At 42.4% G+C, this 26,330-nt stretch overlaps 1 protein-coding gene across 1 annotated transcript in view; it reads right to left on the reverse strand.

Annotated features, from left to right (window-relative positions):
- hycc2 (hyccin PI4KA lipid kinase complex subunit 2) overlaps positions 1-26,330 on the reverse strand; it is a 61,217-nt gene that overhangs the window by 15,592 nt on the left and 19,295 nt on the right. Inside the window, exons 5-10 of the mRNA XM_056232610.1 lie at positions 26,269-26,330; positions 18,573-18,688; positions 18,341-18,436; positions 13,159-13,275; positions 9,515-9,602; positions 9,271-9,427 (exon numbers count right to left, since the gene is read on the reverse strand). The exon at positions 26,269-26,330 is cut by the window's right edge and continues 19 nt beyond it. Of these exons, the coding sequence (XP_056088585.1) occupies positions 9,271-9,427; positions 9,515-9,602; positions 13,159-13,275; positions 18,341-18,436; positions 18,573-18,688; positions 26,269-26,330 (636 nt within the window). The remainder of the gene's footprint in view (positions 1-9,270; positions 9,428-9,514; positions 9,603-13,158; positions 13,276-18,340; positions 18,437-18,572; positions 18,689-26,268) is intronic.

Raw genomic sequence — 26,330 nt, forward strand, 5'->3', positions numbered from 1 at the left:
GATGTTTATCGTAGAACACCAGAGTAGACAAATACAGAATCGCAGTCAATGTGTTAGCTCCATGTTGCAGTGTTGGTTTTGTCTTCTGTCATAGAAGACTAAGACAATGATGTTGAAAATGGAGGATGTTTATCGTAGAACACCAGAGTAGACAAATACAGAATCGCAATGACCAAGGTGAGAAAGAGCACAGTAACTTGAAGGAAAATGGGTGAATTCTATAATCACAGGAAACACACAGATGAGGACACAAGGTAGTGAGGTCTTACAAACTCAGGACGAGACAAGACAATGATGGTAAGGTGATAGTGAGTATAAATATTGTCCATGACAAGGGAAGTAATAGTGAACAGGTGAAGTTGATCAGTATTCCGTCAAATGTGAAGGGATTGGGGGGAGAACCAGGTGGAGGTATGTTAAGAAAATGCTCTTTGTTTTTATAGGCCCATCTGACTTATTCTGACTTATGCTGTCTGCCTGATGGTAAAAACTTTGTACCAAAAAGGTTTTAATACTATTTTAAACATTCTAAATAGGTTTTCTCAAGCCAAATCAAAGTTTGTCTACAGACTTTACTATCTAGTCTTTTTCTTATTTTAATTAATTTTCAGTATAACCATAATAAATTAGTTATTAATACCAACCAATGGCCTTAAAAAAGAAATGACTGACACAACAGGACATGAAATATGTAAAATGTATTATTAGTTGTCGAGGCTTACAAATGATGTCTATGATGCTCTGGCAGGGTAAGTGAAGACAGGCATTGGAACATTGGAGAGGTGTTTCTTTTTAATACCATAAACTTAAAAAAAACTCCAAGAAAAAAAAAGGGGGGGGGGGGGGGGTAAAGTGTCCATGGTACTGATCTGAAAAGAGGGATCTGGTGTTCTTGTGGTTTTGGGCACAGTGAAGTTCAGAAAGCACTGATTTAACCAACTTAATTTGGCCAAACAAACTGTAAATGGCCAGTTAATTATGAACCAGTTAAACTTTAACATCCTCCAGTCGTGGGGACCCACCTACCAGAATGTTTTAGATGTCTCACTAATTAAAACACCTGATTCAACTCATAAGCTTCTAAGTGTGTTGAATAGACATTCTGGGAGGTGGGTCCTGAGGACTGGAGTTGAGAAACACTGTGCGAAGGCAAGACTTTGTGCCTGTTGCTCATTTCACACGTGAAGAGGGTATTTACATTACTCCCCACTGGAACATGGCGAAGGACCGGCTTACAGTCTTTCTGCAGGTGTCACGCTGTGAGAGCAGCACGGTGTCTTGTTCACTGCTGCAGGAGAGAAAGCCGCCCGCTGCTGAGGTGTCTTGCAACAGCAAAGTGGTAAGATCGTGGAGGAGGAAGATTGTGTTAGGGTCTCGCTTTTACAGTTCACATTTTTGCCACAAAAAAAAAAAAACAGGCTCAAACACCATTGGCCAATCCAGTTGCATTGGCATCATTCAATAGGATTCTAACAGACGCATGTCTCAACGTTCATTTGTGACACACACCTTCCATAAGACTCAATAAACTGGTTTGGTTTGGTCATATGCATTTATGTTCATAGGTCCATCATGTTCCAATCAAAAGAGCTCCCTAAGCCCCTCAGAAGGCAGGTTGTTGTGGCTTGTTGTCTGGAAAGTGATTTAAAGCCCATTTTAAAGCCAAGCTATTTAATTTACCATTCCCCTGCATGTAAAATAATCTACAAATGGAGGTTTCAGTCCACTGGCAATCTGACCACAGTGGGCCATCCCCATGACATGCACGATTCACCAGTCTAGCCTGGTACACACATGTCTAGTCTTATTTTCTTTTTTCTTTTTGAGACTTTAGTTTTTCAAGTGTTAACCTAACTCTTGTTCAATTAAGTGCTCTTTTACACCAAAGAGTGCTTGAGACAATGTGAGGGCATCATTATAACTGAGAGTGGACCTTTTAACATCTTAATGCTCCAAACAAGCATACAAATCCACAAACAAATGGACCAGAAGAAAGAAACAGAGGGTTTTGGAATGGCCAAGTCAAAAAAATACCTCAATAAAAACATTACCTCAAATCTAACTAATCAGTTTAAAATATTGCCAGTATTTGAAATTGCCTAATTCACAACGTCATGATTTTCCTCTACATGACCCTTAACACGTGTATGTAAATCAAGGAGATATGCTCTTAAATGGATGATAGTGCTCTGATAGTGATCTTCCAAGCTTTATAATGGCAGTGATTAGCTGTATATTTTTTGAAGTCCATAAAGTGCATCTATCATCATAAAAGTGCTCTTGCAAGTGGACCTCGTTCTACGAGCGGTTGGCCCGGAGGAACGAAAGGTCTGATCACGGGCTGAGGGTTTGGCGGCAGGCCGGGGTGATCTGTTGTCACACAGGGCGTGACGCTCTGCCATGGTCACTTCGGGACTCGACCATGAAGGTGAAGTGATGCGTTCGTGTAAGAAAAACATCCATATTTAAAACTTTGACTAAAATAACTAGCTTACGGCTGACGGCCGTACACAACGATTTACGGTGGAAGACTAACCCTTGACCTGACGCACAACGTTATGACGAATGTGGAAGCGCAGAGGATAGAGCAAAATAAAACACCAGTTATGTATTAGAAGTCTGAAACGGCACTTTTTAAAGAGAAATGTCGGAGGAGCTTGAGTTTGTTGCCCAGCCCTGTTTGTTTGAACCGCGAGAGGCGTCAAAGCTTACGCTACTCCTACATCCTACGTCGTACATCGTCAAGTGTTTCTCTTTACGACGTAAGTCGACTTTTGTCGGCCGTCTGCTGGAAGCTAGTTATTTTAGTCGATAAAGTTTTAAATATGGATATTTTTCTTACACAAACGCATCGCTTCACTTCAGAAGGCCTTTATTAACTTCCTGCCATGTGGAGCACTTTTATCATGGATGGATGCACTTTATGGACTTATGGAAAATAGACATCCATTCACTGCCATTATAAAGCTTGGAAGAGCCAGGACATTTTTTAATACAACTTCGATTGTATTCGTCTGAAAGAAGAATGTCATATACACCTAGGATGACTAAAATGACTAGTATGAGTAAATTTAAAGGGGCTAATTTTCATTTTTGGGTGAACAATCCCTTTAACAACTCATGTCTGTCCATCAATCATGAGCAATACTGCTATTGAGTGGGTCCATCTAATCAAACTACAGCTCCAAAAACTGTGCATACCCTTCCAAAAGATCACACTACACTTTAACCCTCTGGGGACCAAGGTGTTTTTGGGGTCCTTGAGATGTTTTGACATGCTCTGACATTTGTGCTTTTTTTCAGTTGCTTATAAACATATTAATGGCACAGGTGAAATTACACTCTATTTAGCACAAACAGGTCTACCATAATGTGTGAGCAACATGTATGTACATGTTTGTATTTTTGAGGGAATATTGTTTATGCATGGTTATTGAAAAAACAAAAAAATTAAGTTTTTGAAATAAGGACACAAAAAACATACTAAATATGTGTCCACAAGACTTTTGACTAATGTACGTTGTCGCCTAGAGTTTTTGCTTCAAAATGATCTGAAAATCATCCTTCCTAATCATTCACATAAAACAATAGATTGTTTTAAATTGTGAAAAACATTTTTTTGTTTGCCAAGGCAATATGCGGATGGGCGGAACGGCCCAACCCCTATCATGAATAATTAAGTGGTTCTCAGACAGTGACCCTGCATAATAATGAGCCTTTCATTCAGGGGTGTCACACAAGAAAGAATGCAAGGACAATATATATATATATAGCCTACATATATATATATATATATATATACACACACATACACACACACACACACACATATATATATATATATATATAAACAATCAAAATATAAATGAAAGCCAAAAGCACATTTTTAGTCATACCTGGAAACAAATCCTGGTCAAATGCTATATGGGCCATTCTACAGAATTGGTTCAAAGTTACAGTTGGAAACATCTTGAAAAGAAAATAGTCTTTTCCCATTGTCTTATAAAGTATTATTTTTTAAAGTAGACCAATACAATAAAAACAAACCAGTCGCATTTCAAAGTCGCTCGCGAAATGACCGCCAGGTGGAGCAAAGGGACATTTATCAAAACGTAAGTGGGGCTAATGTCAATTAACAGTAAGGATGAAATTCTACAAGTTATGGTAATTTACAAATAAGCCTACAACAAATATTTATTTTTTAAACAAATATTTTTAAATATGCAACATGCACGTTTAAACAACAAACAATACAATTTGAACCAGCGCTTCCTGTATTGAGACATGCAGCGCGTTTCAGTTACGATCCTGGTTCCAGTGGCCTTAATACATTCACGGCTTTTTAAAATGTCACAAAGCGTTTTGAGATGGTTTTGAATGAAATATTGAAGTTTATAATTAGGGTATTTTGGCACACCACGCCGAGTGGCTATGCATTTTTCTAAAATCTGGCTTTAATCTGGCATGTTGAATTAGAGTTTGACAAACGCGGCGGCACGTTCATTTGGATTTATTTTTCTCACAACAGCTAAAAGAACTTACTGCGTAATTGTTGGTCATACAGATAAGATATCATCTTTTAAAACTGTAAAAGGTCTACTTTTATTCATGTAGGCACTCACAGGCTAACGACAAAACGTTTTCTCGCTCATGTCAGAAACAAACGTTTGGGCATTTCTCAGTGAGAAAATTCATAGCCGAGCGGTAGAACTGACGGTTCGATCATCAAGATGACACGGGTTCGAATCTCGAACAAACATTGTGTACTGTAAATTTTATATTTATTAATGCAGAGAGATTTGTCTAGCTCTAAAACTCTGTTACACCATACAGTTTTTTGCTTATATTTATAAAATAAAATTACCATGCATTTCCATTTTACACTAAGGAACAATAGTATCCAACAGAACGACTTTGCATCTGTATAATAATAGGCTACCAATCGGGTACCAATCGTTATTTCAAAAGCAGTTCTGTAAAAAAAAGTAATTTTATATATATAGCCTATATATATATATATATTTTTTTTATTAGGCCTATTATTATTATTTTTTTGATTCCCTACAACCTAGAGTTTTTAAAAACATGGTTTTAAGTAAAGTGTGATTTGCCAGGGGGGACGGGGATTTCCTTCTGGTCTAAACATCCCTGCTTCTGCTGAATTATTTGAATCCCCACACCCCTCCCTCCACAGTAATCAATGCTATAGAGATATAGAGAAAATAGAGATATGCAACAAGCATGTTTAAACGACAAACAATAAAATCAAAACCAGCGTTTCAGTTGTTCATTAGTTCCAGTGGCCTTAATGCATGCACGGCTTTTCAAAATTTCACAAAGCGTTTTGAGATTATTTTGAATGAAATATTGAAGTTTATAATTAAGTGTTTTGGCAGACCACGCCGAGTGGCCCTATGCATTTTTCTAAAGTCGGGTTTTATTCGAACTTTTGCTAACGACAAAAGTTTATCTGTCGTCTCTGTCTCCGGGAACTGCGCGTCACATAAATGAACCGAAAGCCACTTCAGCTCAGTCACTATAAGAAATCGGCTATGTCTAAAGCCTTTAAATGTCTAAATATTCAGGCTAATAAATGTTATCTGATTATGAAATCCATAATGAAAACGAGAGGTACAGAGGATCTACTCAAACATACTTGTAAGCGCTTCCCAATGAGAAAATGACAAGACAAGGGTGAAAATCTCGCTCTAATTAAATGTAGGCTAAATCGCCCTGAATTAAAATGTAAAAACAGATCAAATAATGTATTTGTCGAAATGTTGCGATATTGTTTCATTTAAGTTCATAATTATTCTATACATGTTATTTAATTTAGCAGCATTACCACGAAGCACCGTGGTTCGATATTTATTTGAATAATAAAAAATAAAAAAAAACTTAATTCACAAATTGCATGCCTTGTAAGGATCCAAAGATCCCTGTAGAATTTAATATTGAGTTGAACATTTTGTTCATGACAACAAATTAACATGCGTCTTTTCATATTATATTTAGTTTTGCTTGGAAAAAGCTGGCCCAAACCAGTTTTATTTCATCAATTACTGAAATAATGAAATATTTAGTAATAAACTTTTATGACAGAAATATCACTAGGCTACATGTAACTTAAATCATTTAATTCCTTCATTATCAACACTGTCTAGAATAGCGATTTAAGTGTAAATTGCGACTTCTCTTTGTGTTAAGTCAGCCTCAGACTCCGATAGCCGGTGGGGGGTTGGAGGGACAGTTCAGTGCTGTATCGTGCGCGCAGGACAATAGGTGTTAATGTTCCTCTTTCATATGGAGAGCGAGGGAGACTAAATAAACTTGTTAAAAAGAGATTCAGCGCGAGAGAGGCAAAGAAAAACGCATGTTTTAATTTAATTATGTTGCTTTGGACAATTTTCGTTTTGTAGGCCTACTGTTTTAATTGTTTAATATAGCTGTCATTTCTTTGGCAATACAAATTTAAAATGTCGCAAGAATAAGATTAGCCTAGTGTTTCTTATTTTGCATCGCAAAAGAAATAAACTCCAAACCCGATGCAACCCTGTTTTAAATAATAAAAAAAACTGTCCCGACACTTTATTTAAACCTTGAAATGTTCGAACTTGGTTTCAAACTTAAGTAATTTTAGTGTTCTTTTACATTACACAATAATTTAGCAGACTAAAGACGTGCTTCTTCATTTTCATTTTCTGATGCAATCGGCTGACAATCTTCCTTCATCAGTTTATGTCCTTTGTGCAGCGCTGCGGTTCCAGGAATGTAGCAAATTTATGTTGTAATAATAATTAAACAAAACTCGACTTTAAATAAGTAAACAGTTATAAACAGTTAGCTATTTAAGCATCAAGAAGGTTAAATATAAACGCTGTTGGCCAACATCGGTTAACAACATGTATGCTACATTGAGATTCGATCTCGGGTCGATTGAAGCTCCTCGAAGCTCGTGTTGTTGCGTTAACCACTGAGCTTCCGTCTGTACGTCTGTAAATGTTTTTATTGCAATGTTATATTTTTTCATTATTTATTCAATTTCACTTCAGTAGCCTAATTTCAGTATTGTGATTATGAATTATTTTAACTACGTTTCACTTGTTGAATTCATCTGCTACCAGCTTTCAATCGCGAATGAGCCGCGGTGCGGCAGCAGATTACGCATTAGAGAGAATAAACGAACACTTTTCAGAGTCTATGATTGTAGCGCCTCTTAGCGGTAAAAGGCAGCAAATACACCCCACATTTTACCGCCGCGGTGGAACGGCTGATGTGGGCATTGTCATGGCTTGCCTCAACATTTGCGTTTGAATAGCGCGCGTCCTCCGTGGGCGTGTCAGATTAACGCGTAATGAAGTGTAATGAGCTGGGGAAAAAAAATCTGACAGCACTCTCTTTTCATACAGATTACATAAACTGAGAATATTTGTTTTTTATATAAATTACTTCATTGAAAAGAAGAGAATTCAAGCTTCATAAAGAAAAATATCTCGTGCCTGTATGACAAGTATTTGCAGAGTTAGAGTTAATTTTTCGGACGTGTTTCAGAATGGACTGCACTGACAGAGAGAAGGCAAAACTCGCATCATGTTTATTTTTCTTTATTTGACAAAAAGCACAAAACTTTGTTTTTATTGTGAGTATACAGAAAAATAATAGACAATTAACAGGATCGATTGATGTATAACACTTATATGTACGATCAAAATCAACAGAGTATTTTAAGTCTATTTTTCTGCTATGTGAAAAAAAAACGGCAAAACGCGCCGGCGCGTTTCTGGTCCCCAGAGGGTTAAAGGGGTCATGAACTGAGAAATTAAAATGTTCTTTATCTTTTCCTTGGTCATTGTACTATAAAAATACTATACTATTGTAAAAATACTATTGTACTATAAAGTACTATAAAAATATCCTGTAAGTTTCAGAACTCAAAACTTCCTTCTTAGTCCAAAAAAAGCTTTTATTGAAACCAAGCACTGAAAACGACTCGTTTTGGATTTTGTCACATTATTACATAATAGTGCGATGAGAGACCGCCTCTGCAGACTCAGATCAACGCCTACTTCTACATCATCGAATTCTGGCCCCTCCCACTGGATAGTAAGATGAGATTGAGAGAAAAGAGATACAGGATCAGTGGACTAAAAATAAAATTACTTTCCAAAGGATCCTAATGCTAGGAATGTGGTTATTTATTTCCAACCATGTGAATGTCTCATTTGAGCATTATTTGTTTTTTTAGTACATTTAGTACTGTGGATGCTATGGTAAATCAGTCGCAATTTCGGTGCAGGCTCTGCTAACAGACTTAGAATAGATATAGAACCGAAAGTAATGCCACAACATGTAAGTAACTGTGTTCATTCTAATGCCTGATCTGTGACCAGTGATTTCTGATATACGATTAATGTTCAATCAGATGTTCTTTGTCTCAAAACCATTTATTGCCGTTTATGTGTCAGTAAATCAAGCCAATGACTAAACGCTCAACTTTACATTGTTTCTCTTAGTAGCATGAAAATAATCTGTTATTTAAATTATTATTACATAAATATATACAGAAAGCAATGACAGAACGCTCCTGTAACAATCACCAGTGAGAGTGCCAGGGATTACCATTAGAGGGCACACCAACCCGGACTATTACCACACCTTCACAGACTCCATTCCCCATAATCCTTTGCCCGGACTTATAAGCCATGATTACATACAGCTGTTAATCTTTAGCTTCGTTAGCTCTGCCTATAAAAGCCTGGCTCACCCTCTCACTCAATGCAAAGTTTTGTTAGTTGATTTCACTGCATCTCTGAGCATTTTCCTAGTTTCATGTCTCTTGGTTTGGGATTTCTTGCCTGTTCCGTGGATTTCTCTTTTGCCCGTTTTCCTGCCTTGTTGTGTTTGTTTGTATGGTCTGCCTGCTTGTGTTTGACCTTGCCTGTACTTTGGATTACATGTTTGGATTGTCCCTATTATTACAGGATCTCCAACCCTTTGTGACTCGGACCAGTTCGTAACAGCTCCCTTTATAATCGCTGGAGCTGTCAATCACACAGCACGAGTTTATCAGTGACTCATGTTATAATCAATAGCCCCTTTAATAGTCCCATTATAAGTGTATCTTGTGAAAAATGATCAAATATGTTTAATTTGACGCCTTTAAGGTCTTCTGAAACAAGGAAAAGTAGTGTAGCTGTGATCCAGGAGGATTCGGACCGTGTTTGTGAGATCTGGTCAGGCGTGTGTGTGAGTGTGTGTGTGTGAGCGTACCCTCTCTCTTCCAGCGCAGTCTGCGGATGGATGCCGCTGTGATGGTGCAGTGGGAGATTCGGCTGATGGTGGGAGTCTCCTCCAACTGCAGGATCTTCTTCCCCTGGGATCCGTCTGGTTTGCAGTCCGGCAGAGAGCTCTTCATGGCAGTGCCCAGCTAAACGTCACAGTACAGACAGAGCTTCAGTCGCAGCAGAGAGAACAATCCTCAGACAGGAACAACACAGGTATGTTTGAGTCGTACCAGCAGCGGCTCAGAATACAGCTCCAGCTGAGCTCTGTACAGGATATCATCCAGCGCCTCTCTCCCAGCATCCCACTCCCCGTTATATCTGACACACACACACGTTCATACACAAATACGACAGTGAAACACCAGAGCAAGACTGATCACACATTCTTTCCACCCAAGACAGAGGAATAAATATGGGCTGATCCGGACCGGGACACGTAAAAAAGGTAAATTCATTCATGAGATTCCCTTAGAATAGTGTCCCTTTGGGGCCAATTCTGACTAAATTTGGAAGAGTTTAATCTTGACACCCTGTACAGTATATATCTGTGTAATTTCATGATGGTTGGATTTATTAGCTGCTGACATTTGACGTGATCACTACAGGATTGGGGCCTTGTGTGAAAAAACCCAAAACATATTCTCATAACTGTAATGCAGTAAAATACATTTATATTTAGGATGTTTCACTGTTGAGGTTTTAGTTATATCTAGCACCCAATATTCCCAGTGTTCATTACATTTTCATTGTAGTCCAGTATTTTTTGTACTATGGAGGAAAACGTCTAGGTTAGGACTGTAACCTCTGTTCCCTGAGAACAGGGAACGAGACACTGCGTCGATGATGCTTTAGGGAACGCCTCCACGTGAACCGGTGTCTGAAACGCTTATCTAATTACGGCAATCCTATTGGCCGGCGACAGCCTATGACGTCACCACTAGTGCGACCCGGAAGTATATAAGGGGCGGCTAGAGAACATGTCAACAACTTATCGTCTGAAAGACTGTGCAGGCATCCAAGAGCCATGGCGAAAGACGCAGTGTCTCGTTCCCTGTTTTCCTGGAAAAAAACATTTCCCCCTTTGGGTCACATACAGGCTGTCAGTGACAGTATTTGCCTACGGCCACTGCCCAAGCTATAAGCCTCAAAGAGGCCTCCGATACAATGAAGGCCTACCAAGGCCGCTCAAAGGCTTGGGACCAACAGCTTCCGTGGAAGGGGTTCCTTTAAGGGACTATGGCCAGGGGGTCCGAAAGGAGTCCCGTCCAGTCACTTTCTGAGAGGGACATGAAGTCAACCCCATTTTACTGACCTAGTCTTGCCAACTACCTGTCGGTTTCCTAAACAGAGTCTCTAACATATCTTGCCTCACTTGTGGAGGCAACCGATAGGGAGGACTGCAGATAGTGGCAGTAATCACTCAAAGACCGGATCATAGAGACGGGCATCCTGGAGAGGAGAACTCAGCATAGCGCCTTTTAAACCTTGCAAACGAGGGGAGTAACTCTACTCGATCCTGGATCTACACAGTGCTTCAAAGCCCTGTGGAGGCTGGGGACTGTAAAAGGGACCCTAATAAGGGGAGCGCCTCCAGCGCTAGGGTTTACATTGCCAACAGACAGTTTACTCAGCTGAAGTGCTATCGACCCTTTAAAGCAAGGGGAGTACAGTCTTGCACTACCGGCAGTGGGGCCGCAGTGGCTCAGTGGTTCATGTAGGTTGTCTACAAACTGGAAGGTTGGTGGTTCAATCCACGGTTGAACCACCAACCAAGTGACGAGGTGTCCATGAGCAAGACACCTAACCCCAGCTGCTCCCGACGAGCTGGATGGCGCCTTGTATGGCAGACACCGCCGTCGGTGTATGAATGAGTGTATGAATGGGTGAATGTGAGGCAAATGTAAAGCGCTTTGGTGGCCATTGGGTCAGTGAAAGCGCTATATAAATGCAGTCCATTTACCGGACTATCGAGGAGTTCTACTGTAAGTTCTACTGTAAGGCCTACAGCTTCGAATGTCACGGGCATCAGTGACTGAAGTTCATAGCTATAATCTCAAAACGACTCTCAAAGTGAGAGGAGAACTGCTGCTCAAGTATAAGGTGGCAATAACAGTGGCTCTCCGAGGGCCAACTACGAGGACTTTGTAGTTCTATCTGTAACTTGACAGAGCCTCAGTGGAATAACTCAGTAGAATAACTCAGTAGAATAACTCCCGCCTAGGGAGGAAGCCATCTCACACAGAAATGTCTGTTTGATGCTCGGATGAACGGTGGCCTAGCTAGAGAATTTTCCATGTAATAAAGCCAACCTGTTCACTACTACAGATTGGCACTACCCACTACATAAGCCTGCCGACTCTAACATAATATTTACAAACCTGCGCACATATTTTCAAAAGCACATAACTATAGAATCAATTATGAATGTGCATGTGAACGCCGTCAGCGTTAATCACAGGTTCGCGTTTAAAGTCTGATCATTTCGACGGAGGTGAATCAATCAAAATTAACTTTAGCTGGAAATAACATTATTCAATAACCGCTATAAAGCCAAAACAATCTCTGTTACCTTAAATTATATGTTTATCTCTGTAAAGCTGCTTTGAAACAATCCATTGTTAAAAGCGCTATATAAATGAAGATGACTTGACTTGACTAATATAAAAACCCTACCTAACACCCCCATGATACTTTCTAACAGGGAACTGTGGTCTACTGTTCAATGTTACTAAAACTCTCGTAAAGGGAGGAGACCTACAGAGCTCAACCTGCTGCCCATAGAGGGATGGCCTAAACGACATTCACAAATGGAGGCCTATCATCATAAAAGCTCGAAAGAGCGCACTTACCACCACACCCGACGGGTTCCTAAATTGAAGGAATAACTCATCATAGGTTCAACCTCAGGGCTGATGCAAGAAGCGGTTGGGGTGAGGAAGCGCAGATTCAGACCGCAGTGTTATGCATACCCGTGTTCATGCATCCCCTCAACATCAGCATAGTCCGTGCGCTGATGGTGATGAATGAGCGCTGAATATGGGTTCTTCCATGCCTTTTCGATCTCATTGTGTAAATCGGGCAGGAATGGACAGCTCACGGGAGCTGGAGCTTTATGGGTGGAGAGAAAACCTTTCATCAAGTCTGCCACGAGCGGTCTCTTGCCTTACGCACTCCTACGGCAGCTGAAGCCTCGCTGAAGCGCGTTCCATAACTCACAACTCGACATACGCGGGGCAGGGTGGCTGTGAGGGTTCGGGTTGTATATCCTCTTCACCCTCATCAGGCATCTCCTGCGCTCTTGGGCTGGTTGTTTTTATATACAGCAGAGCACTCGCTGCTGGATCAGAGAATGTTAGTGACAACACATCCTCATTCTCGAGTCTCCCAGGAGCGTGAGCGAAAAACATTTCTCTCAAACTCCTTGGCGAGCTCCCTCTGAATAGTTGGCACAAGCAGATCCCTCAAGAACTGATCGTGCATGCTGAGGCCAAACAGTAAACGCACAAGTTGTGTGTGTCATCAGGTGTCAAATATCTTAGACACGGAACCACACACTTCATGAAGCGTTTTTCACAAGCCATGATTACCTTTTAGAATTTTTCAGGTTAAAGCATACAAATAAAACAGTCCCTGAAGACAAAAAGATGTTGACATGTTCTCTAGACGCCCCTTATATACTTACGGGTCGCACTAGCAGTGACCACACCGGCCAATAGGATTCCAGTGATTGGATAAGCGTTTCAGACACAGGTTCACGCGGAGGCGTTCCCCAAAGCGGCATCGACGCATTGCGAGTTCCCTTTCGAAAGGGAACCGTTAGTGATCCAACAGCGCTAAACTGAGGCTGGAAGGAATGAGACGTGTTCACACTTACATGGCATGATAGACCGCAGTCAGCATTTGCACCATGAACTCTGGGTCCAACAACACACGTATGCAGGGAGCCGTCCATGCCTTCAGCTGCTGCCGAGGAAACCCGCACACGCACAGCCTGTCACATCACACACCCGTTACACATCAGTTAAACAACACACCAGTTAAACAACACACCAGGTACACACCACACCAGGTACACACCACACCAGTTAAACAACACACCAGGTACACACCACACCCGTTACACACCAGTTAAACAACACACCAGTTACACACCACACCAGGTACACACCACACCCGTTAAACAACACACCAGTTACACACCACACCCGTTAAACAACACACCAGGTACACACCACACCCGTTACACACCAGTTAAACACCACACCAGGTACACACCACACCAGGTACACACCACACCAGTTACACACCACACCAGTTAAACAACACACCAGTTAAACACCACACCAGGTACACACCACACCAGTTACACACCACACCAGTTAAACTCCACACCAGTTACACACCACACCAGTTAAACACCACACCAGTTAAACAACACACCAGTTAATCAACACACCACACCAGTTACAAACCACACCAGTTACACACCACACCAGTTACACACCACACCAGTTACACACCCCACTAGTTAATCAACACACCAGTTACACACCACACCAGTTACACACCACACCCGTTAAACAACACACCCGTTACACACCACACTAGTTAAACAACACACCAGTTAAACACCACACCAGGTACACACCACACCAGTTAAACACCACACCAGTTACACACCACACCCGTTAAACAACACACCCGTTACACACCACACTAGTTAAACAACACACCAGTTAAACACCACACCAGGTACACACCACACCAGTTACACACCACACCAGGTACACACCACACCCGTTAAACAACACACCAGTTACACACCACACCCGTTAAACAACACACCAGGTACACACCAGTTAAACACCACACCAGGTACACACCACACCAGGTACACACCACACCAGTTACACACCACACCAGTTAAACACCACACCAGGTACACACCACACCAGTTACACACCACACCAGTTAAACACCACACCAGGTACACACCACACCAGTTACACACCACACCAGTTAAACACCACACCAGGTACACACCACACCAGTTAAACAACACACCAGTTAATCAACACACCAGTTACACACCACACCAGTTACACACCACACCAGTTACACACCACACCAGGTAAACACCCCACTAGTTAATCAACACACCAGTTAAACAACACACCAGTTACACACCACAGCAGTTAAACAACACACCAGGTAAACACCACACCAGTTAAACAACACACCAGTTAAACAACACACCAGTTAAACAACACACCAGTTACACACCACAGCAGTTAAACAACACACCAGGTAAACACCACACCAGTTAAACAACACACCAGTTAAACAACACACCAGTTAAACAACACACCAGTTACACACCACACCAGGTAAACACCACACCAGTTAAACAACACACCAGTTACACACCACAGCAGTTAAACAACACACCAGTTACACACCACACCAGTTACACACCCCACTAGTTAATCAACACACCAGTTACACACCACACCAGTTAAACAACACACCAGTTAAACAACACACCAGTTACACACCACACCAGTTACACACCCCACTAGTTAATCAACACACCAGTTACACACCACAACAGTTAAACAACACACACCGTTTAAACAACACACGCCGGTTAAACACCACACCAGTTAAACACAGCAGTTAAACAACACACCAGTTACACACCACACCAGTTACACACCCCACTAGTTAATCAACACACCAGTTACACACCACACCAGTTAAACAACACACCAGTTAAACAACACACCAGTTACACACCACACCAGTTACACACCCCACTAGTTAATCAACACACCAGTTACACACCACAACAGTTAAACAACACACACCGTTTAAACAACACACGCCGGTTAAACACCACACCAGTTAAACACAGCAGTTAAACAACACACCAGTTACACACCACAACAGTTAAACAACACACACCAGTTAAACAACACACGCCGGTTAAACACCACACCAGTTAAACACACCACTTAAACACCACACTGGTGAAACAACACACACCGGCTAAACAACACACCAGTTAAACATCTATCTCCCTATCAGGGCTGTCCACGTTCACGCATATGATTCCTGAAGCCTGTCAAATCGCGTCATTAATGTAATTTCCGTCACGCAGTTAGATGTTACGTCGCGGCCAGTTTCCAGTGAATTATTTATTCCAGTGTGTGTTTGGCTTTAAAACACAAGCTCAGTCATATTCTGTGACTGTTTCTGAAGAGTGTGTGTGAAATACAGACTGAACTGGTATGGCCAGATGATATACAAACTACACGTCTCGGCTGGATAAAGCAAACCAGTGTCTCACTAGTTAAGTTCTGATGGATGCTGATTGTAATCAAGGTAACGGTGATTATTGATATATCTTCAAAGGTTATAGGTTTCCAATTAGTAATGATCCTAGAATTTGGATATTTGGGGATACTGATTTATTAGGTTCCTCACATCATAAAAAGTATTTCACACTGTTGCCAGGAAGTCGACTCATTCTCCATCAAGAAAACAATGGATCAATTAACTCATTTCATATCGCACCCCTGAGAATGTTCTTTTCAATGTTAGGATCTTTTCTGGAGCATTTGCCTTCTCTTATTGCAAATGACATTCCTTATATTTATATTTTATATTAATGATTAGTACAGCTAAATAAGTGAGGTCTGACTTGCGTGTTGTTGTTGTTTTGTTTTTGTTTGGGGTTTTTTCGTTATATAGTTTGTTTTGTTAAAGAAAAATGACAATGGTAATGTAATGTGTTACGGCTGTATACTTTGTATTGTGGTTTTGCCGTGTCTGGGTGTGTGTTGCTCCTCCTACAGGTGCGCTGCGGAGCTGAGGGAGTAATCAGGTGGATTGGGTGCACCGGTGCACAGGTGTGCCTGTCAATAAAAGCTTCCTGTTTGGCGTCCTCATGGAGCGTTCCATTCTGTCACATCGATCCCTGGCCAGGACCGAGATGTTGATCGGCGTTGCGGCGTATTGCGAGAGCTTGAGAGACAGTCTTTGTCATGAAGAAAGTGTAAAATAAAGAGAGTATTGTAACCGCCGTAAACGTTTCTTCCTCCTTCATTGTTGCTCCCTAGTAAGGGCGTGTACACTCACCGGCCACTTTATTAGGTACCCCATGCTAGTAACGGGTTGGACCCCCTTTTGCCTTCAGAACTGCCTCAATTCTTCGTGGCATAGATTCAACAAGGTGCTGGAAGCATTCCTCAGGGAGTTTGGTCCATATTGACATGATGGCATCACACAGTTGCCGCAGATTTGTCGGCTGCACATCCATGATGCGAATCTCCCGTTCCACCACATCCCAAAGATGCTCTATTGGGTTGAGATCTGGTGACTGTGGAGGCCATTTTAGTACAGTGAACTCATTGTCATGTTCAAGAAACCAATTTGAAATGATTAGAGCTTTGTGACATGGTGGAAGTAGCCATCAGAGGATGGGTACATGGTGGCCATAAAGGGATGGACATGGTCAGAAACAATGCTCAGGTAGGCCGTGGCATTTAAACGATGCCCAATTGGCACTAAGGGGCCTAAAGTGTGCCAGGAAAACATCCCCCACACCATTACACCACCACCACCAGCCTGCACAGTGGTAACAAGGCATGATGGTTCCATGTTCTCATTCTGTTTACGCCAAATTCTGACTCTAACATCTGAATGTCTCAACAGAAATCGAGACTCATCAGACCAGGCAACATTTTTCCAGTCTTCAACTGTTCAATTTTGGTGAGCTCTTGCAAATTGTAGCCTCTTTTTCCTATTTGTAGTGGAGATGAGTGGTACCCGGTGGAGTCTTCTGCTGTTGTAGCCCATCCGCCTCAAGGTTGTGCGTGTTGTGGCTTCACAAATGCTTTGCTGCATACCTCGGTTGTAACGAGTGGTTATTTCAGTCACTGTTGCCCTTCTATCAGCTCGAACCAGTCTGGCCATTCTCCTCTGACCTCTGGCATCAACAAGGCATTTCCGCCCACAGAACTGCCGCTCACTGGATGTTTTTTCTTTTTCGGACCATTCTCTGTAAACCCTAGAGATGGTTGTGCGTGAAAATCCCAGTAGATTAGCAGTTTCTGAAATACTCAGACCAGCCCTTCTGGCACCAACAATCATGCCACGTTCAAAGTCACTTAAATCACCTTTCTTCCCCATACTGATGCTCGGTTTGAACTGCAGGAGATTGTCTTGACCATGTCTACATGCCTAAATGCATGAGTTGCCGCCATGTGATTGGCTGCTTAGAAATTAAGTGTTAACGAGCAGTTGGACAGGTGTACCTAATAAAGTGGCCGGTGAGTGTATATGTTTATGCAAATGTATATGTTTGGTTTCATGTATCATAACTGAAAATAAAACTATAAAAAAAGGGTAACGACGATTGCAGTGACGTACAGAAGTCTTACAGTAAACGCATCAGTCCGTTATATTGATGCGTAATATGTGGTCCTGTTCGGTATCGCAACTCGACCTGTCTAAAATCTAAACAAGCTCTGTGCTGTTGCAATGTACATATATACTTTACACTAAATTCTGAAAAGATTTTTTGTAATGTTTTTTTCATGGGTGCTTTGGTGTGCATAAACTTATGAATTATATCGACTCATATCATTTGTTTATTCTGTGTCCTTTTGGAGTCTCAAAGTGTAATTTTTTGGAAAGAAACCAAAATTTACCTTCAAAACTGGCAGAAAATACAATTTTGAGAGAATCAACCTTCAATCTGACAGTTTACTTTGCTGGATATAGTGCTAAACAAGAATAATGTTGTATGCTTAATTTCACAAAAAGGAGGCGGTTAATCGTGATTAAAAATGTTAATCTATTGACAGCCCTTCTCCCTGTTCATCCCTCTAATCGGGTACAGCTCTGGGGTCGGCTGAGGCACTCCGACTGTAACCGGACTCAGGCATGAGCTGCGTCTGTTCAGGTCAGAACCGCAATCATGTTCGGTTACAGTCGTTCTCAGCGGCGGCCTGCTTCTAATGTAACGGGTCACTGTGGAGAAGAGGTCTCACCGGGAGCTCATTCTGCAGACGGCCTGGTGTGAAGAGGGGGGCATGTAGACCACCACTGAATTATAGCACAACATCAGGAAACACAATACCTCAAACCTGCAGACACACATTACAACACAAAATCACATGTACACATGAATTGTGAAAACTATTGACAAATTTGTTAATTCATTTGACATATCTTTCCTTTCGAAACATCTGAACTGTAAAGAAACACTTATCCAACAATGACCTGTTCTGGGCAGTGAAAGTCTCTCTCTGCGGGTGCAGGCCACTGTAGATCACTCTGATCAGGTCATGTTGACAGAGCGCTCCCTCAGTCAAACCCATGGAGCCCAGACTGGACGGCTAAACACACACACACACACACACACACAAACACATTTACACTAAACAGAGATTAGGGACACCACGGTGTACATTTTAGGACATCCTCAGACCTCAGTCATATGACGAAACGGCATTGCGCCTCAGACTGAAAGCTTTAGATCTCAGGAAAAGCGACGTCAGGTCTCAGGTCTCGTACAATCAGGCATCAGGCGAAAACCCCTCAGACATAAGGCATCGGGCGAAACGGACTACTGTGGAAGCCAGTGTGAAAGTTTCACTTTGCGTGGTTCAGAAGTGGAACAGAACAGATTCAGAACGGTAGAGAGCGAAGGTAAGCTGTACCTGAATATATTTTATTCTTACTGTTTTAATTCAAATTTATGACAAGTATAGAACATCTCCCACGCCGATTGGTTCTTTCAACACCGTTGCACCAGCCAATCAGAAGTATCTCCAAATCCACGTTCTATATCGTACCCTAGCCTGCGACCGGCACGCTGAGCGATCTGAAAGCTTCTGTTGTCCCTCCTCCTCCCCAGCACCACCTGTAGAGACCTGCTACTGCTACAAAAGACATTTGAAGCATTCCATTATGATAGGATAAAAGCAAACAGACTCTAAAAGTTATACAAAAAACATATTTACATATTCATCTAAACGTCGCTCTCAGCGGTGTGAACGGTGCCGGGATGTTCGCTAACAGTACATCACTGCAAAGGTATTACAAACGTAGTTTTACCCCATGCGAAGTGTTACAGATACACAGGAGAGGAAGAATGATGGTGGATAGTGAGATTATTGACAATAAAGGTGCAGGGATGAGGTGAGCAGGTAGGGAAAGTCCAAAGGGTGATCGAGGAAGGCGCTGGAGAGAGGGAGATGAGTCCACATAACACAACCGAACAAACAAGGTCGGGCAAGGAACTGTGGTGAGGAGTGTGCCTTTACAGTGGAGGTGATGATGAGATGCAGGTGAGTGTGATGAGGAATGACGTGCAGGTGGGAACCAGGATGGATGCTGGGAAGTGTAGTGAAGAGGATGGTAACAAGGGTGAACTGTGACATGAAGAACAAACAAAGAAATTTGCAATGAATATATCGGGGGCCTTGAGTCCATTTCGCCCAATGCCTTCATGTGATGCTTTAAAGTCTGAGGTCGTTTCGCCTGATGCCTAATTGTATGAGACCTGAGACCTGACGTTGTTTTTCCTGAGACCTGAAGCCAGTCTGAAGCATGATAGCTTTTCATCATATGACTGAAGTCTCAGGATGTCCTAAAATGTACACTGTACACCACGTATCCTGAATGTTAGCACAAATAACAACATCATAATAATCATAAATCATAATGTTAAACAAATAAATCGTATTAAACAAATCATTACTGGATGATATGGCAAAGCTGAGTTTCATTACGTCACTCTTTTAAGGAATACATTTTATAATCTCTGGTGTGTGCAGACTTCTGGTGTGTGATGTGCGCAGGGTGTGTGATGTGTGCAGACTTCTGGTGTGTGATGTGCGCAGGGTGTGTGATGTGTGCAGACTTCTGGTGTGTGATGTGCGCAGACTTCTGGTGTGTGATGTGTGCACACTTCTGGTGTGTGATGTGCGCAGACTTCTGGTGTGTGATGTGCGCAGACTTCTGGTGTGTGATGTGCGCACACTTCTGGTGTGTGATGTGCGCACACTTCTGGTGTGTGATGTGCGCAGACTTCTGGTGTGTGATGTGTGCAGACTTCTGGTGTGTGATGTGCGCAGACTTCTGGTGACTTCTGGTGTGTGATGTGTGCATACTTCTGGTGTGTGATTTGTGCAGGCTTCTGGTGTGTGATGTGCGCAGACTTCTGGTGTGTGATGTGCGCAGACTTCTGGTGTGTGATGTGCGCAGACTTCTGGTGTGTGATGTGCGCAGACTTCTGGTGTGTGATGTGCGCAGACTTCTGGTGTGTGATGTGCGCACACTTCTGGTGTGTGATGTGCGCAGACTTCTGGTGTGTGATGTGTGCAGACTTCTGGTGTGTGATGTGCGCAGACTTCTGGTGACTTCTGGTGTGTGATGTGCGCAGACTTCTGGTGTGTGATGTGCGCAGACTTCTGGTGTGTGATGTGTGCAGACCTCTGGTGTGTGATGTGCGCAGGGTGTGTGATGTGCGCAGACTTCTGGTGTGTGATGTGCGCAGACTTCTGGTGTGTGATGTGTTCAGACTTCTGGTGTGTGATGTGCGCAGACTTCTGGTGTGTGATGTGCGCAGACTTCTGGTGTGTGATGTGCGCAGACTTCTGGTGTGTGATGTGCGCAGACTTCTGGTGTGTGATGTGCGCAGACTTCTGGTGTGTGATGTGCGCAGACTTCTGGTGTGTGATGTGCGCAGGGTGTGTGATGTGCGCAGACTTCTGGTGTGTGATGTGCGCAGGGTGTGTGATGTGCGCAGGGTGTGTGATGTGCGCAGACTTCTGGTGTGTGATGTGCGCAGACTTCTGGTGTGTGATGTGCGCAGACTTCTGGTGTGTGATGTGTTCAGACTTCTGGTGTGTGATGTGCGCAGACTTCTGGTGTGTGATGTGTGCAGACTTCTGGTGTGTGATGTGTGCAGACTTCTGGTGTGTGATGTGCGCAGACTTCTGGTGTGTGATGTGCCCAGACTTCTGGTGTGTGATGTGTGCAGACTTCTGGTGTGTGATGTGCGCAGACTTCTGGTGTGTGATGTGTGCAGACTTCTGGTGTGTGATGTGCGCAGACTTCTGGTGTGTGATGTGTGCAGACTTCTGGTGTGTGATGTGCCCAGACTTCTGGTGTGTGATGTGTGCAGACTTCTGGTGTGTGATGTGCGCAGACTTCTGGTGTGTGATGTGTGCAGACTTCTGGTGTGTGATGTGCGCAGACTTCTGGTGTGTGATGTGCGCAGACTTCTGGTGTGTGATGTGTGCAGACTTCTGGTGTGTGATGTGCCCAGACTTCTGGTGTGTGATGTGTGCAGACTTCTGGTGTGTGATGTGCGCAGACTTCTGGTGTGTGATGTGTGCAGACTTCTGGTGTGTGATGTGCGCAGACTTCTGGTGTGTGATGTGCGCAGACTTCTGGTGTGCGATGTGCGCAGACTTCTGGTGTGTGATGTGCGCAGACTTCTGGTGTGTGATGTGCGCAGACTTCTGGTGTGTGATGTGCGCAGACTTCTGGTGTGTGATGTGCGCAGACTTCTGGTGTGTGATGTGCGCAGACTTCTGGTGTGTGATGTGCGCAGGGTGTGTGATGTGCGCAGACTTCTGGTGTGTGATGTGCGCAGACTTCTGGTGTGTGATGTGTGCAGACTTCTGGTGTGTGATGTGCGCAGACTTCTGGTGTGTGATGTGCCCAGACTTCTGGTGTGTGATGTGCGCAGACTTCCGGTGTGTGATGTGCGCAGACTTCTGGTGTGTGATGTGCGCAGACTTCTGGTGACTTCTGGTGTGTGATGTGCGCAGACTTCTGGTGTGTGATGTGTGCAGACTTCTGGTGTGTGATGTGCGCAGACTTCTGGTGTGTGATGTGTGCAGACTTCTGGTGTGTGATGTGCGCAGACTTCTGGTGTGTGATGTGTGCAGACTTCTGGTGTGTGATGTGCGCAGACTTCTGGTGTGTGATGTGCGCAGACTTCTGGTGTGTGATGTGCGCAGACTTCTGGTGTGTGATGTGCGCAGACTTCTGGTGTGTGATGTGTGCAGACTTCTGGTGTGTGATGTGCGCAGACTTCTGGTGTGTGATGTGCCCAGACTTCTGGTGTGTGATGTGCGCAGACTTCCGGTGTGTGATGTGCGCAGACTTCTGGTGTGTGATGTGCGCAGACTTCTGGTGACTTCTGGTGTGTGATGTGCGCAGACTTCTGGTGTGTGATGTGTGCAGACTTCTGGTGTGTGATGTGCGCAGACTTCTGGTGTGTGATGTGTGCAGACTTCTGGTGTGTGATGTGCGCAGACTTCTGGTGTGTGATGTGCGCAGACTTCTGGTGTGTGATGTGTGCAGACTTCTGGTGTGTGATGTGCGCAGACTTCTGGTGACTTCTGGTGTGTGATGTCCGCAGACTTCTGGTGTGTGATGTGTGCAGACTTCTGGTGTGTGATGTGCGCAGACTTCTGGTGTGTGATGTGCGCAGACTTCTGGTGTGTGATGTGTGCAGACTTCTGGTGTGTGATGTGCGCAGACTTCTGGTGTGTGATGTGCGCAGACTTCTGGTGTGTGATGTGCGCAGACTTCTGGTGTGTGATGTGCGCAGACTTCTGGTGTGTGATGTGCGCAGACTTCTGGTGTGTGATGTGCGCAGACTTCTGGTGTGTGATGTGCGCAGTAATGCCATATCACACAGTAATGATTTGTTTGGTCAGCTTATGTGAGCACTACAGGTATTTGTGATGGAGCAGAGATTCGACTCTACAGGGCTGTGGCCCTCCAGGAGTTTTGCACCGCTGCTGTATGATTTATAGAGCTGGTATGGGGCTATATGTTCAGCGGAGTGATGTAAGCTTCGTTATGACTGCATCATCTACAGGGTCGGCGCCACGAGGGGGCCCCAGGGGGCCTGGCCCGGCCACCTCGGTCACTGTGCCCCCTCACCTCTGGTCAGCACATCACCCTGCCTCGGAAAGCGATTTCAGCCGCTGAGACTCAGCAACAGGCACACTACCACTGTGCCCTCTTATGACATATAATTAACTTAACTACACATTTATATATAGAGGCCTAATATAGAAAAAACTATTTTGTAAATTAATTTAGTTTTACCTTGATTAAATCAGCTTTGCAACTTTGCATTTGCGACAGGCGATGAACTAAATTACGTCACTAGCAGCTGAAGAAAATACGCAACGAATGAAAAGACCTCGTTCTGAGAAAGTTTAACACTTCCACTCGTCGACTGCAGCTTTTCTAAAGGGATGTGTTTTTGCTTTTTTGTCTTTGTTACTAATATGATTGATTATATAACCAGTCAGGGGTGGCGCCAGAGAATTTTTAACGCAGTTGCTGAGGGGGTGCTAGATCATTGACAAGGGGAGCTGCGCAATTATATATTGTATATTTATACTATTAATAAATGAGCAAAACTTGGCCACTCAATATTTAATATTCAATTATTTTAATTTTCACAATTAAAGTTTTCATTTTTCTAAATTGAACAAGCACAACATTCAGCATTCAATCAAATATTCTTAAAGATTTATTATTAATAATGTTATTTCAACATAATATCTCCTTATTTCGACATAACATGTGTGCGTGCATAAAGCAAGATGCTTGTAAATCCGGTGACAGGTGATTTTTATTAATAAAATTTTTTTTTTCTGTGTCAGCTGCAAGATGAGGTTGACGATCACCATCTCCGTGAACGCGCCTATTCACATAGGCCTATTGGATTTCATAACCAGGGAGTAACCTAGGCTATTTCTTTTCGTTTTGAATTGTTTCGTTTAAAGACACTTCAAGCTTTATATATTTCTCATCTGTGAGGCATATGCTGAGTTTTGGTTAATTTATGATGAGATGCGCTCCAGTTCACGTGCAATGCAAGTGATCGCGCAGGCGCCTCCATGTCATGATTATATTGTCTGCTATATTTGCTATCCAGGCAATTGGTTGATGAAAAATGTATTAAAATTAAGATACAATTTATACAAAACGAAATTCACTTTAAAGAAAGGCTCTCTACAAAACAAAACGTACATTGCCTCTTACATTGAGTGGGTCAAAATCATTTCTGACCCACTCAATGTCTCCCGATATATACATCCTATCTTACTCATGCTGTTAACTTTTCATAATCAACAAAAATGGAAAAATATTCCATAAAATAAAATATAATAAAATATATATAAATAATATTGTAACAAATATAAAACTAAATGCGCTTATTTAATGGCTACAACACGTATAGTAGGCCTATTTGTACGAATTCCTGCACATTAATTTAATTCTGAATTTTGCACTCGTAAGTTGAAAGGCATTTTTTTGTGTATAGTAACACATATCTGCAACATTTATCAAGTTCATGGATATTGAGCATGCATTTATTAATCATTATGATACTAAAATCATAATAAAGTGCTGTACTATGTGCAAAAAAATCAGATCATAAGCCAAGAATATTGACGCAACGCGTTTAATTAGCCTACACATAAAGCATTTTCCTCCCAGGAAAACCATTATAAGAACGCTTGGTTTAATGCAGATTAGAATGTCCCAGCAGTTGTTATGTCGAAATAACGAGATACGATGTCGAAATAACAGATAGGCCTATTATGCCGAAATAATATTATGTTGAGTGGCTCTGTATCGTCGCGTCGGGTATGGTGGCATGATGGGGTTGTTGTTTTTTAATTAAAAGTGTGTGTATTGTTATTATTATTATTTTTGAGGGTGGGAGAGGTAGGCCCCCCCAGTGACACATCGAAGCCCCCTCGTTCCGTATGTCCTGGCGCCGACCCTGATCATCTATGACTTCTAGGAAGAACATGATGCAATTCATTTCATGTATGATGCAATACCAGCTTCAGTCTGCATCATTCAATGCTCTGCCTAAAAAGCAAGTACTGTCCAAACCCAGTCATAGATTTAAGGTGAAGTGACGTGAAGCAATTTGGGTTAGGTGTCTTGCTCAAGAACACCTCAGTAGTGGGTATTGAGAGTGGAAGACAGCACTGGTCATTCACTCCCATTCATTGAGAATCGAACCCGCAACCTTTGTGTTACTCTAACCATAGGCCACGACTGCCCCCACATCTGGATCTATTTATTTATTTGTGTCGTGCACATCCACCATATTTGTAGTTTTTAAAACATTTTTATTCGTGTTTGTAGTTCTGAACTGAATCGTCCTCCAAAGTGTAATGGGTTGTGGGCAATATTAGCTGTTATAGTGAGCATGTTATAGTATCCACACTTAAAAAATAGTGTTTTTCAACATAATATGCTCTGAGGGACACTTATACTCATCTCACATTCAGTTTAGGGTGGACAGTAGGGTTAATCCTAACATTGGGGCACAGGGTATGTTTTACAACAGTGTTTCTCAACTACAGTCCTAGGGGACGCACCTAGCATAATGTTTTAGATGTCGCACTGATTAAAACACCTGGTCCAACTCATCAGCTTCTTAGTGTGCTGAACTGGGAGACGTCTATGCCTTAAAGGTCCCCAAGAAGTTTATAAACAGAACCACATAGTGGTAAAAATAACAAAATGTGTAAAAAAAAAAATGTGCTTAGAACATGCATACATTGAAACAATGGTGTATGTTTTCTTCTGGACAGGAAGGGGAAAAAGTGGTAGTACTAAAATTGATAAAAAATCTAAACTTTTCTATAACTACTAACTTCAGGGTGATCTAGGGGGAACATGGGTGTGAGGATGCTGTGTGTGTTTGTGATGCTGTTCAAAGGGTTAGCTTAGATGTCTAAAAAATAAAAACATTAATTACAAAAAAAGTAAGTTGAAAAAAGGTTGCGGAATGACGTGAATCTTCCATTCTGCAGAACTAATGTTTTGGGTGTTATTGTGTTGCTTAAGGTAGTAAATGAATTCAGTTTAGAAGTTTAGCAGGAGTAAAACAAGGCTGTATGTTGTTTACCTCATGATATATGGATGGTTTGGACAGGGACGGGATCATGAAAGATAACAGCTTGCTGTTTC

This window comes from Rhinichthys klamathensis, unplaced genomic scaffold (assembly GCF_029890125.1).
Source record: "Rhinichthys klamathensis goyatoka isolate OS25496 unplaced genomic scaffold, OSU_Roscu_1.1 h1tg000350l_1, whole genome shotgun sequence".
NCBI lineage: Eukaryota > Metazoa > Chordata > Actinopteri > Cypriniformes > Leuciscidae > Rhinichthys > Rhinichthys klamathensis.